Below are 14,322 nucleotides of genomic sequence, written 5' to 3'. Positions count from 1 at the left end.
TTGCTCTGCGGCGCCAACTTACAGGGACAATTAAATAAAAGGCAGTAAAAATGATGCGAGTTAACAGGTACTGGCCCTACGCGCCAAGCTGTCAACTTGGCAAATTCTGTGGAAGAACGAACATTCTTAATCTTCAGGGCATCATCTGCAGCTTGGTACAGCATGTACATGGTACTTTTCGTGCCGGAAGAAAAGCGTGTATAGTGTGCTCTTCCCTTTGGCCATGCAAACGAAGATGTGCTCCACCTTGTTGTTGAGTGCCCAAGACACTAAAATTCAAGGCACTGGCTGAGGCCAGTTTAATGTTGTTTGATTTCCCACATTTCACTCGGCGACAAAAAAAAAATTACTTGATCCATTGCAAACAGCTCAAGCGCAGAGATGAGCATTTGTGGTTTTGGAATTTTCTTTAAAAATCCGAATATATTACATTTGTATAATTGTTTGCGTCCTCTAATGCAGAAGACACGGTACTACGTTGTGAAATTATAAGTTAGCTATAGGTTAAGTAATTGAGTGGCATGCCTTTGTTAGTATATGTGCTTGGAGTTCGTCGGCACGCCGCAAAGTTGTGAAGTTGTGTGCCTGGTCTCGTACAGCTTCATGTGCTTTGCATGTGAAACTGTGCAGGTTTACGAATGTTCTCGCGTGGTCATGGCGTGGTCATTTTGTAGTTTCGTGTTTTCGTGTGCAGAACATCGTACGTGGTCATTTTCTTTCACCGCATCCGGAGTTTTTTGACATGTGATGAGAAGTAGCCAGTGTCACTCGAACCTCAGAGCAACACACTATGTGTCACCGGCTGCGACGGCTCGGACAAAAATCTCTTTGTGCGCTAAAGCTTAATTTTATATTTTCGCAATAATATCATTGAGCTTCATTGTTCTTGCGGACGTATCGGGGTAAATCTAATCATCTTTCTTCTTTGTGTTTCGTGCAGCTGACTGCGTGACGCCCTCCGACGTGAACCTGGCTTCCCTGCCTTCGTCGCCGCTGTCCCCGTACTCGCCGTCCCCTTCGTCCTCTTCTTCCTCCTCGTCCTCCTTCCCGCTGCCGCACTCCCTGTACGGCGCCACGGCTGCCGGCGCCTCGCCGCTGTTCGCCGCGGGCGACAACTCGCCCCCGCTGTTCATGCCGCTGCCGTTCGCGCTGCCGCCGAGCCCGCACCGGCCGTACGAGCCGTGGACCAGGGCGCCGCCTGGCGTGTCGCCGTACCTCGCTGCGGCCGCGGCGGCTGCGGCCGGCACCGTCCCGCCGCCCCCTCACTCCGCGACGTTCGGCGGCGCACCGGCGGTGCCGTCGCCCACGGCCGCTCCGCTCCACCTTGCCGCAGCCGCGGCCGGTCTGCCCAGGCCCATACCGACGACGACGATGTCAGCGGCCGCCGCTGCGGCCGCAGCCGCCGCCACGAGCCCGTCAAGGTACGACACCGTGGCGTCGCTGTCCGGCTCCATTCCCGCCGCCGGGACGGCGGACGCGGTCGTCACGGCAACCGCCGCCGCCGTCGCAGCGACGACCAGCGTTGCGCAAGCGTCGTCTGGCGTCAGCTCCTACACGCAGTCGATGTACGCGTACGACCGCAGCGCGGCGGCCGCCGCGGCAGCTGCGGCTGCCGCAGCCGGCATGTCGCTGCACTTCGACCACCACGCCCACCACCCGAGCATCCCGCTGTCGTCCTACGCGCCGTCGCTCCTCTGGTGGGATTGAATGTGCCCCCCCAAGGGATCGAGCGATGTCTGGGACCGTTGGACGTGCTCACCGTGGTGCTGCGCATGTTCGTGCGAACGTCAGCCGCTTGGGACTTGTATGTGCTGCATGAATTTAGAACTTTGTGGCCCGTTTTGTGCGACGAACTGTGGCGGCTTGGCTTTGGAAAGGAGAGAACACGAGCTGGACGGTCTTTATTATTTTGTCTTGGTGGCCGCGTTGTGTTCTCCTTATACTTGCTCACATTTTTCTTTTATTTCTTTTTCCCGTGGTCGTGTTGGAGTGCTGTTTCTTTTATTCTGCCTTTCAGCTCACTGTAATTCCAAGTTTTGTCTGCGCAAAATCTTCAGCTTTACTTACAGAGAATATGTGTTACGCTTTCATGTCTGTTTCTATTGTAAATATTTCTGGCCCCCCTTCCCTTTTTTTTCCTTCGCACCTAGAACATATCGTTTTATTATTATTATTATTATCTTCTCTTAAGCAACCGTTATACGAGAATATGAGAACGCAGGCCTTTCTCCCTTGTATGTGAAAAGAATTCAACGTATCCTCAACAAAGGTGCTGATGTCTGCTCATGCGCTTTCGGCGACAATCTCAGTTGCCCTTCTTGCTGTTGTACACTACTCCTTCCCTTTCAGTGAAAGAGAGAGAGAAAAAAATATGGCTTTTCTAACGAATTTAAGCCAGATGCCCGCATTGCTGTTTTTTCTTGTTTATATTTCTTCGGTTGAACGACGATTTGTTCGCATGTTCGCAGGCGCAACCTGAACTTTGCTACAAACGCACAATGACGCTCATTTGTTATGAAATTCTCAATATCTCGGCTCCGCCGAGGTATGTCCGCCATCGTTCTGCTTCATTCATTTGTGAGTAGAAGTGCACGTAATGAGTAATTCACCATATGATTGAAATGTTATAGGTCTGATTTGAGTGAGGCATGGCTGCTCTGAATGTTTAGCTTTCCCAGCTTCCTTTAGCTCAAACTAAAGCTTTGGGTCCGCATCTGTAACGAAAATAGCGTTTCACATGAAGCGAGAGGTGAAATATGTGTATGACGAGTGCACGCCTTCTAAGAAACTTCAGTTCCAACTGTTACTCGGTCTTTCATACAACGGGGCATAGGGAGAAATCTATTACCATTAGTGGAAGACGGAAAAAGAAACAGTTTATGGCTATCTTTCGCAAAATAGATAGTGACGACTGATAAAGTTCATCCAGGCACATTACTGCTCCCCCAAGAGGTTTCAGTTAAGCACATAACTCACTCTGCATCCGGTTCTGATCACGAGTAAATGTTTGACTGGGTGGCACGTTTCATGATTGACCGTTTTTTACTGCTATAAAAGTGCTATTTATGGTACTGTATTAGCAAAAGTGTGGATGAGGTCTTTTTCTTTGCTGATGCGTTCTGTAACCAACGCGAAAGCTATCGAAGTCGGCTCGTTTTCTCACATCAGCGCACCGTAATTGAACTTACGGAGGTGTACCTTCACTACTTATAAATTTATAACTATGCTAACCGCATGTTTTCTACCAGTTGGAGGAATAGACTACATTTATTGTGGTGCACACTCTTTGTATAGGATCGGAAGAACTGCAGAGCCTTCTCGTAGTCCTTCGAAAAGCAGAGTCAGGTTTGTCTATTACGCCGGCGAATGCCGTCCCATTGTCCCCATAGGTAGGCAGAAATGTTGAGTGTTTCTTTCCATCTCATTTTGCAACTCAAAGCTGCCATTTACATTGTGCTTTTGGCCTCAGTGACCAGCTTTACGTTTTATGTCTCGTCAGGTCCCGCTCGCTTTGTCAAACATACGCACAAATAGAAGTAAAAAAAAAGCGACGATAGTTATGTATGTCTTCAGGGGCCTGCGCATTGCCATTTTACTGCGAAAACACATGGTCTGGAAGACTGAGGAAGTACAAGCGTTTGCTACTGGGCACTGACAGTTTGCCCTTGGCATCGGTGTTTCATTGTCGTTTGGCTGGCCGTATTCAGTGTTGTAAATATCGAACACTATTTGTTTCGTAACTTCTGCTGGGTGAACAATTCCGTGTGTGTGTCAGTGTCCGCTCGAGTGTTTCGACTTTCTCTCCTTGGTAGGCGTACCGCTGTGCGTTGATGTCGTCGTTTGATGGCATAATTACCGCGGGCCTTCGTGCCCGTTTTCTTTTTCGTTTGCTGGCATTACGCGGTAGGCGCACAAGAAGAGGCCTAAACCGGTCTAAGGGTCGGTGGGAACTCCATTTAAAAACAGAATTTCGTCAAAAGCAGGCTTACAACGGGTACTGCTGCTGTTCGCTGGGGACGCGTAGTAGTAGGAATATTGTTCAAATTATCGCGTGCACATATATATTGAACACCATGTAATGTGTCACTTTCACTGACTACAAACAAAACGCACACGATGACTAAATCGCACATGATAGAAATACTTCAACGGACAAGTTTTTCTTATAATACAACGGCTTCAGACAATTTAATCCATCAGCGACCATTTTAAACCTCCAGAACTTGCACCAAGTCAAAAAAAAAAAAACACACATTTAGGACTCTCCTTTTGTTATCACGTCCGCCTTTGTACAGGTGGACGTGATAACTAAGTTTGCAGAATGTAGTGCTATGTCTAGTTTTTGAAGAGCCCCCATCAACGGTACGAGACTTTTCCTGCTTCCTAAGCCTCAGCAAACGAACTTTACCTCCTCTTTGTTTTGGTTTGAGTGGTTACTCTCCTAGATACATAGTGTTGCTGTGTTGTCGTCATTAAATGGATGTGTTTGCGCCGTGAGTCACCCTCCTCCCGTTTGTCAACTTCTGCTTTCACTGTCGTGAAGGAAGCGACCACTTTTTTCTTGTGAAATGCGATGGGGGTGGAGAACGTTGCGGCTGGTCTCTCATAGTTTATGTGAGGTGTTGATTTAGAGCATCAGCGGTGTTCCAACGTGCTGATGTAGCGGAGAGGCTGTTCCATAAACCAGTGAAACTTATCGTCACGCTGTGTGTCCCTAGAAAGCGACCTTCTCTGTTAAGCGTAGCAGGAAATACATGTGCTTCGTTGTGTGAAGCGTCTGGCCATTGTTACCTTCCAAGAAAACTTTTATCACCACTTCATTGCAACTCGCTACTGTGGCGTGTATGACGGTCGTACTTTGTGAGACACGAAGTATTGATGGCGCCTCACAAGAATCTGCCTTGGGCAACGCTTCATACTTCTTAACGGGATGGTTTCGCCAACGCAGAGTGATACTATGAAATTGCTTACATGAAACATTTTGCTCCACTGGCCTGTCACTACGACCCTCTACGTTTGGACTTTCCGCGCTCTTGTAACAAAGTAGCAACAATGGCAGAGCGGATTTCATATAAGATACCATCCTCTGCTGTTGAATAATAAAGAAAGCGTAATGAAGTTAGTGAATCACGCCGAAGTCTCAAAGAGCGCATCCATAAAGTAGTACTGTCAATGCTGTTCATACTTAATGATTTCGATCTGCTTGATCGATTAGTTCAACAAAGTCTGTGGATGTCGGTAGTAATTGTTATCCGTTACTTTCTTTCAAATATCGCAAGATACGTCGTTTGCATATACATTTTAAACCTCGGTCGGGAGTGGACCACAGTACCGAGGCGCCTATCTTTCAATGTTGTAACTAATATATACATACGCACACGCGGAGTTTCCTTTTTGATATTTCGTGTAAGATACCGAGTGCCGCTTTATATGTGAAACCAAATGTATAACGTAATAGCGTAGCCAAGTGTCGGACACCTGTTTAAATTGCAGTCGCGGGCATCCTGTCCTTGGCTGCCGTCGGAGAAACCAGTTTGCGCAAGGAGCCCACAAGGAGGCGTTCATCACGCGGAAGATCTAGAACCTGAATGCGCGAGTTGCATCTGACCTTTTGATTGCTAGACCACGATTGGAGAACTGCTGCGGCCTGTGACTCCGGGGGAGCGGGCTGAAACGTTCGACTCCGCACCCCAATCTCGTACGCACCGTTAGAGCATGAATCCATTCGCGGTTGTTGTCGATGTTTGTTATCCAGTCGTGTCGTGCAAACCTTTCGGTCCGCCGGTCTTCTGAGGACCGAGTGCGGTGGATTGGCCGCAAGCAACGGCGCGCTCCTCATTTCTTCATATTTTTGTTTTTCTAGCTTCGAGTTGCCCTTGTATCGTTGATCGCTATATTTCTCCGCGTGTGGAATACCATGAAGATGTAAAAAAAAAACGCATCTGCCCGTCTCCTGTACCGCGTTTCTGGTTGTTAGTGTCTGTATGTTACTAAAGTCTATGTGCGGTGTGTGTCGATCAGCTGGCCGAACGCGAGCCTAAACTGCCCCACCTGTGTGGTCGCAGGACTTAAGAAGGAAATTGAAACGTTCGACTCGTACGTGTATGGGTGAACTTTTTTTATTTTTACATGAGAAAGTCAGGCGTGGAAATTATCACGTGACATTGGGTTCGAATTGTCGGATCCCCGTTTGTTCAGCAAGGATTCCGATTCCGGCACGTAGCAAGGATATTTGCATGTTTGCCTGCCTCCTTGAAGAGAATGTATGACTGCATTGCTAGCGAACGTGCCTTATATGCTTGTAGCAAACGTGTGCGTTCGCTTGCGATAGTGTGTGAACCAAGATTTGTCCGGTATTTTGTTTTCCCTTGCTACGTGCCCGGTTCAGTGCCTGTGAAATGCGAAGTGCATTATACCAATCGCTGTGATGAAAGAGATGCTTGAAAGTGTGATACTAGATGCTCGGGATGTTTTGTGCCGAGCGCCAGCTTAGTCACGTTGGAAATAACCTGTCCAGTGTGCTGGCATATTTGCTTCTGCATACGCCAAAGTGTCAAAGATTATCCCGGCCTTTCGAGCTTGAGTATTGTTTTGTACGACTATCATCGCAACAGAAAGTGACTTGGAGAGTCCCATGTATTGCCTCGCCTTTGTATTTATAATAGTGAGTCCGCTTTTTGTCCCATTTTCAAGTGAAACGCATGGTTGAATGATACGTAACAAATTGCTCCGACAACTTCCCGATGCCTGTGTCTTTAAGGCGATTCTGTACATTCATGCTTATGCTGTATTCTAGCAGAATTGGCAAGCACTACTGGTGTCTTCTCCTGATAACACCCGACCTTCTGGCAAGGGCGTTCTCTGTTTCGTAAAGTGCTAACTTCATATGGCTGTGATTAACAGAACTCGTGCCTCTCCGTAGGCCTTCTTGTCGTTTACTGAGATGTGTTGTTCCAGATAATTTAAGGAAACTTAAACTATAATACTTCCTTCACTAAACGATAATACTTCCTTCACTAAGCTGTAACAGTGCACCCTGAAAGAGTAGGATCCTACACTTGACTTGTGCTAGGAGAATACCAGTAAACTTGAAAAAGGGGAAAAAAAACGAAAAGCAGACATAGACAAAGCGACAGGAAGGTGACTGGGCTAACAACTGAACTTTATTGTTGAAAGCAACGTCCCCCAAGTCTGTACTGAACATTCGCAAGGCACAGCATGTTACATACACGGTAATCAACTTATTTAACATGGCAACGTTGATAAAGAAATTGAAGCTCTTTCTTGATTTGGAACACTGATGGCGTGCTTACACACTTCTCGAGGCCAAGTTTATAAATGTGATAGGCTTCAATCAACTCTCACTCCTGCTGAATCTTAGCCTTCCCAGCATCTGATGCGCTGCTGAAGGTGGGAGGGCAACCGTATGCCTTACAGTGTAGCGGGAGACTACCTCCCGTGCGTGTGCGTACCAGATTAGCATGTCCACGCATCCGATCATTCACACAGAGGCCGGTTTGCCCTATGTAAACTTTGCCACATTTCAACGGAACACTATACAACACACATTTGTCACACATTTCTGACATGCTTGGCATTGCACACACCCCTTCGCGGACTGTGCTGCGAGACCCTCACGCAAAGGTTTGCAAGCTTACAGGGTGCAGAAAAAAAAACTGAACCAGCCAAGCTAAACCAGCCACCTTCCTGGCACTTTGTCTACGTCTGCTTCTCGTTGTTTCCCCTTCAAGTTTAGTGGCATTCTCCTAGCATAACCATGCACCAACTAGCCCAACAACCCACTCTTATGAACTAGACCTTTGACTGGACGCAGTGCTGTAGTTCATTGCCGTGCAATAGTTGGAGAAGAACTGCTCGTGCGGCATGGTGTAATCGATGAAAGCGGGGACGGAGGGCAAGAAATACACCGTGTTATTCACTGTGTGATTTAAAAATCTACTTATGGAACATGTGTAACCTTTCCAAGGATACGAGTGCTATCCGTTTTCCTGCAGCGATATTGTAAAGCCTCTCTTTGTGTTTCAGTTGATGACGATCTTACAGAAGCTTCGACTGAAGCCGTGGTGGCCCCAGCCAACCCACATTTACTTTTCATATGTTATCACAGCCTGTAATGCTCGAGGCTTTCTTTTTTTCACACGTCGCGTGTATGCTTCTGCATATTCTCGTAGCACCGGTTTCGTACATTTCAAATGGAGATGAGATAATTTTGGAGATAACGGAAGTGCCTTGGGTTCACCACAAAGTGGAGTTAGAGCCGCGGTTGTCGTGTTTCGATGACCGCCATACGCAACAAAAAGCTTGCTTTTTTAATTTTACCTTGGGTACAAACTAATTAGCTCCATATATACGGTCAAAACTAGTCCGATGTCCTCCACTATGATGTTTCTAAGAGGCACATTATTGCTTTGGGGCGTTAAGCCTTCTAAATCCATCGAATTCTACAAGAAAAGCTTCCTCTCAAGATACGCTCTGGTAAAAATGTGCAGCTGGGCTAGTCACATATAAATACGCTGCCGTCCGAGATTGATGCATCAGAAGTATGGCGGCACACAAACTGTCTTTGTTTTACCTGTCCCCTATTTGCTTTTCGTGGTTGCAGTGGCTAAAATATATGCGTGGCGTAGATAAGGCGGTCATTGGAAGTGAAGAATAGCGCCGAGTTGAGCCCCTGAACGTTTAGCTTATGTGCAAAATTACATGCTGTGTCAGCGCAAATATGCGTTTCACTTGAAAAATGTTTCCCTTGAAGCGGCAGTAAATAAAGACAAAACCTAGTTAGCAGCAGCGTCATATATGCAGTGAGAAACTGTAAGTTGCCACCTGCGCAAACAAGTTGCGGAATACAACACGCAATATGAACGGCTGTTTCTATTTTTGCGCGTGCTTAGAGCGGGCCCCATATGAGGTATTCTCAGTGTGTTTTGTTTGCGACGTGGTGCTTTCTTGATGCACCATTTCATTCAGTTTTCCTGTCTAGTCGGAACGGCGGCATCATTTGACTGTGCACGCGGAGCGAATATGCAATAAGCCAGCGTTCTCGGTGCAGCTTGCACTGAGGCGTTGAGGTGACCGCCCGCGCAGTTCGATTTGCAATCATGGGACTCTCAAGTCGAGGCCGGCGACGCCTTTTTATACGTGTGCGTGCAGACGATGACGAACGTCTGAAGAAGAGTGCATGTGGGATAGAAAACATTTGTTGTTGTAGAGTTCTAACATCAAAGTCAGTGAGTTCTGCATCGCTAGAAGTTCAGTCGAGCGATGCGCGAAGTTGAGTGAAGTGCGTTCTGGTCGAATACGGCAAGACCTCCCTTGTTGCGAAAGTGTCTCTCCCAACATTTGTGCTCCGCTGATTGCGTATTATTTAGGCTTGAGTAAAAATGACTTAGCCGAGGATAGATCGCCTCATTTTATCGTCGAAGATATTTCGAAGATAGTAGAGCATTGAAATGTGTCTGTCTTCAATGACTAGTCCAGAGTTACGTGCTTCTTAGATATAACCAGTCAATGACCTTGTCTCAATGTGGCCATTCGTGACAGCGTAAATTCACTCAAACACATGCTTTCGGAGCAAGGGAGGTTTAGCCGTGTATCTCAATGCAATGTAGAAGTGATGGGGATAACATCTCCGTCATTTTCCTGCAGGCATATGCACTGAAGCGAATGCTGTGATGTTAACTGCGCGCCGTGGAAAGAGCTAGATGGCTTCCCGGTGTAGTGGAGTTTGGTTTATGCACGAAGTTCCTTCTTGGCTTCATCCGTGAAGGAAACTGACCAAGAGTAGTGCCCCCCTTCTTTTATTTTTTTCTGACGGACGTGACAGCATGCTGACATTACTGAAGGGATCCGTTGAAGAGCCTTCGCAAGTTTGTTCGTGCCTGCATAGTCGAGTTGAGACGTTGGCCTACGTCGAAGTGTTAAATTTCCGAGAACAATTTCCTTGCTTTCCAAACAGTAGCTTCCTGTTGTCTCAGCGTGGTCCGTTTAGCTTGCTTTAATTGACGTGTCGTTGCTTTTGTGTCTTTTTTTTTCTGTGTTCACCACCCATGTAGCTTTATCAATCTTCTCCGATGTGTTGTTCGTCATTTACTTTATTGGATCCCACCAGACTTAATGATCCCACCGCGCGGTTTTTCTTTGCGTACGTAGAATTAAATTGTTCTATGTTAAGCTCGCTGCATATGAAGTGTCACCAGTGAACCATAAGTTACGTTTGTTTGTTTCGGCAAATGTATTGAAGCAGGAAGAATAATGTGTACGGTTACTTCGAGAGGAAAAAGAACATCCACCTTGGTTAAGTAGTGTCGAACAGCTGCGAATGCGTCTTAAAGCCTTGGGAACTTCGGTTCGACTGTCGGGGGTGCCAGAAGTGTGATATGATGAGTTGTGATATTGGCACATGCCTAGTTGGTAACGCAGTGTCTGTTTAGCGCGGTATACTTACTGTGGACCCGGCCTGTGCCGAGACACCGGACCATGCCGCTCAAGTCTTTTTTTGTTACGAGCCACGCGTTGTCACGCGCGCACTTTTTGCAGGTGGTGAACGAATGTGGCTAGAGTTTACAGATTTGGAAGAATGTTTGGATAAAAACACACAAAATGTATTGAGGAGTTTGTAAAAGGATATTTTGTACATGGATGTCGTTGCCAAATAAAAATATGTGAGTCTAGAAACGTGACTGATATGTGTAATTTTGTTTCAGTCCTGAGGATTCTAGGTGTTGATGAATACTTGAAAACGTGTTCACAACCGCCTGATCCAACAGGCTGGAAAGGTGTAGCAGGAAGAATGTCCGTGGAAATCAAACAGGTGCTTCTTCGCCATCATTCATTTTTAAACATGTGCCTTCTTTAGAATGGATAAACAGTGTATCGAAGGAGAAATCTGCGTTTTGAGACTGCGCCTTCTAGGCGAAGTAGTTGTCTTAAACACGCGTTACCGCATGACGTCAGGTACATAAGCGAACCTAATTGGCTGGCGCATATTTTCGTACGTGTCATCAGCGTGGGCACGACGCATTGGATCGTGGTTACTTATGCGAAGCAACCACTGGCAAACTAAAGTCCCCAGATTTTCTGCTTTTCTGGATTTCTGCAGAAAATCTATAGACTTTAGACTCTAAAAACAAAGAGAGTTCCGGTAACTCTCTTTGAGGAAGTATCTGCTTGTCCCATATTTACCTTTCTTTTCCAGAGTAGATCGACCCCCATTGAGAGAGAGCAGAATAACTCCCCCCTCCCCCCGACATAATTTATTGCTCCACCGCAAGTGAGGGCTAATACTCGTCGGCAGAGTGCTAAAACTCTCACTCCACAAGAGTAATATAGTCCCCCAAAGTGTTTGTACTCCATCAGACCGAGTGCTTCTACTCCTCCAAGCCGAGTAGTACTTCTACTCCTCCAAACCTAGTGTTTCTATTCCCCTAAACAGAGTGAATGTACTCCTCCTAACAGAGATTGTACACCTTCAGAACAGAGTGCCAGTACTCTTCCCAATAGTGGGAAAGAACTCATGATGTTTAGCAATGGTCACGTTAGAAGGGATTCTGAATACTTACATTTCGGGAATATTTGATTCCTTCATGAGCAGTCCCTGCACTTATGCTTGGTGAATAAGATTCCATCTGTAGTCGCCGAGTTAGTCAAATGCAACATTTTGTTTCTCTTAAAAGGTCAAAATCTTTATTGATCAGTCGCAAGACAAACTGAATAATATTTCAACTAACATACTCTAACACATAAAATCACATTACAATGATGTCCATGAAATTAATAACAGACCTTGTAATAAAACAAAAAGGGTATTCTCTAAAGTTTTATCACTATTGCAGTGTAGAAATATTCCTTTCTATTGGCTCTATCTTTTCCAAAATGAAGTGTACAATGGAAAGTTAAACATAAAACAAACGTGCGCAAACTCACAAAATATTGGCACTGCGATCGAAGAGCAATATCCGCCACACTACTGGCCGGCAAACACATTTCTTTCACAAAACGCATATACTTATGCGACAGAGGTTACGAGATGAGCTGCTAAGCATGAGACTTGTAATGTAGGTAAATTGTGCAAGAAACTTTTTTTCTTGCCATATTGTACGGCAGAAGTTGATTTGATAACGTCCTGTACAACGTATGGATGTCCCTGACGGGGAGTACAGTGTATTTAGAGATGCGCCGTATATTCTCATGTGAAGCCGTAGGTCTAGATTCGGTTATAAATATTTCACATAAAGTTATTCGTCTATGGGATTCACCGCATTGTTTGTAAGCGTGTGTCTTGTAAATATCCCGCCCGGTCTCAAAGCGGTACAAACGAGTATCATGTCTCCTATTCGGCTGGCGTCCACACGAAAGTAGTTTCCTGGCACTGACGGGATTGTGCCGTTGCACTTTCTCACAAATAACTAAAATTAAATCGACGTTATCACCTTGTGTCTAGCAAAATGAGTACAAAACTGTGAGGAGCAATGGCATTAAAATATTGCGCGCCAAATTTTCTTGTCATATATGGTAGTTTTTCATTCCGCTTTACGACAAGAATGCTATACTTCTGAGGAGCAGCTTGCATAATTACATGAGCAATTATTGTGACTAGCTGAAAATTCAATCTACCAAAGTATAGCATGACTTCAGATGTGAACTAAACATCAGATGTGATGAATATGATGCATCCAAAGCTACATAAGCATAAGCACAGGCAGCGAAGTGCATGAAAAAGACAAACAAGGAAGTAAATCATAAATTTGGAAATGCACCATCCTGTTTCACATATCATTTCCCTGCACGTGGATTTTGCATGCGGCTATGCTTATATTTGCACAATTAGCCAACTACCTGAAATCAAGGCTTTTTTTGCTACTGTAGTGGTTAAGGTACGGTAAAGTAAGCAAAATTAGCGCTTCACAGAATCTTCTCTTGGTCTCCAAACAAGTATACTTGTGACTGTGAAGACTTACACAGAGCCCCACTCTGCACTCTATCTTACGTCCAATATTTTATTTTGTTCGAAAATGCTTTAATTTTACTTTGCTTTATAAAAGTTGTGCCTCCAGAAGCCATCAGTCTGAGAGGTTTTTGTTTCTGCTTGGTCAACACCGTATGTTCACATCCACTATTTGCTCAAGATGTGTCCCACGCAGATGCTCTCACAGTTCTTTGCATTGAACAGATCCCTGCTTCCACTAGCATCCTTGGCTGGCAACTAGATTGAGTCACCGTAAACAGTATCTCCAATACCTGTCAGGTATTGCCGCGCCAATACATGGAAATCACCACCTATTTGATCGCCTAAGAGGTTTTGATTTCTTCTGGGCCGAGAGAAAAATTCAGCCATTGAATGTATATTGGCCCGCCGTATGTTCAGACCGCAACGACTTGTTTCTCAAGACTCTTCTCATTCTTGTTACACAAACACCCATTTTTCTTGGTTGGCGATTTTAACTCTGAACTCGACCTTTTGTGCGACTTACGACGGGCAAGGAAAAACGGTTCCAATGCGCATGCAGCTCAATTGTGTCGTATAGTGAAAGAATTTTATCGGATGCCTGGGCATGATGCATATGCATGATGGAAGTTTTGTGACCACGTGACTGCAAAGGCAATCGTGATGTTGTCTAGATCGGTTGTATTTCCCGCGTGAATTAACATCGCAAATTATACAGTGCAGCATCCTCGATTTCCCTTCAGACGTGGGACACAATTGAGATCATCGAGCTTTCACTGTCGTGCTGAACCTCAAATGAAGGCCAGGTGGAAGTACTGATATGTGGAAACCATTCGTTGCTTCTTTGCGTGATCAGGTGGCCCTAATAGAACTAAAAGCAGCAGTAGCCACAACAATAAGTTATTATGAATTCAATATCAAAGCGTTGGATATATTAAAGGCAATGTGGAGGTCAGCATGAATAGGAGCTAGCAGGAAACATGCACAAAAAAAGAGACTGAGCAGCCTGTGAGTGCCTGAGAAGGATAAGAACATTGCAAGATGGCTGCTCCCAAACACAGTTAATGTGCGGTTGCCTATATCGCCAGCGTGAACGTTATCACAAGCTTATGGGCTGGTACTCTCGTACCTCTGCAAAGGCGTGGATGACGAACAGGCCAACTTCTGATCCTGAGGTAGTGCAGCTGGCTCGTACGGCCAGCAGGAGGCAAATTGGCAGCTCTTTTTTTTAAATGCTCGAACAGAAGGTGGTACAGAGAGCCGTACGAGGCGAGATGTCGAAAGAATATTTTGCCACTGGTTCTCAGACGCATTCTCATCGGAAAATATTTGCAATAGGCAACTCTTAGGTGAAGAAA

General features: G+C 45.7%; 1 protein-coding gene and 1 long non-coding RNA gene across 6 annotated transcripts in view; one reads left to right on the top strand and one right to left on the bottom strand.

Annotated features, from left to right (window-relative positions):
- Window positions 1-10,700, top strand: part of LOC135909156 (doublesex- and mab-3-related transcription factor dmd-5-like) — a 305,350-nt gene extending 294,650 nt beyond the window's left edge. For all 4 annotated transcript variants that reach the window (XM_065440991.1, XM_065440989.2, XM_065440990.2 and 1 more), the window contains one exon: window positions 941-10,700. In XM_065440991.1, coding sequence (XP_065297063.1) covers window positions 941-1,707 — 767 coding nt within the window. In that variant the 3' untranslated portion in view covers window positions 1,708-10,700. The remainder of the gene's footprint in view (window positions 1-940) is intronic.
- The window catches only part of LOC135909157 (uncharacterized), a 279,579-nt gene that overhangs the window by 46,154 nt on the left and 219,103 nt on the right, over window positions 1-14,322 (bottom strand). The gene's annotated exons all lie outside the window — the stretch shown is intronic.

The sequence above is a fragment of the Dermacentor albipictus genome, chromosome 4, assembly GCF_038994185.2.
Source record: "Dermacentor albipictus isolate Rhodes 1998 colony chromosome 4, USDA_Dalb.pri_finalv2, whole genome shotgun sequence".
NCBI lineage: Eukaryota > Metazoa > Arthropoda > Arachnida > Ixodida > Ixodidae > Dermacentor > Dermacentor albipictus.
The sequence above is the reverse complement of the archived record's forward strand: the minus strand, read 5'-3'. Positions and strand labels throughout refer to the sequence as shown.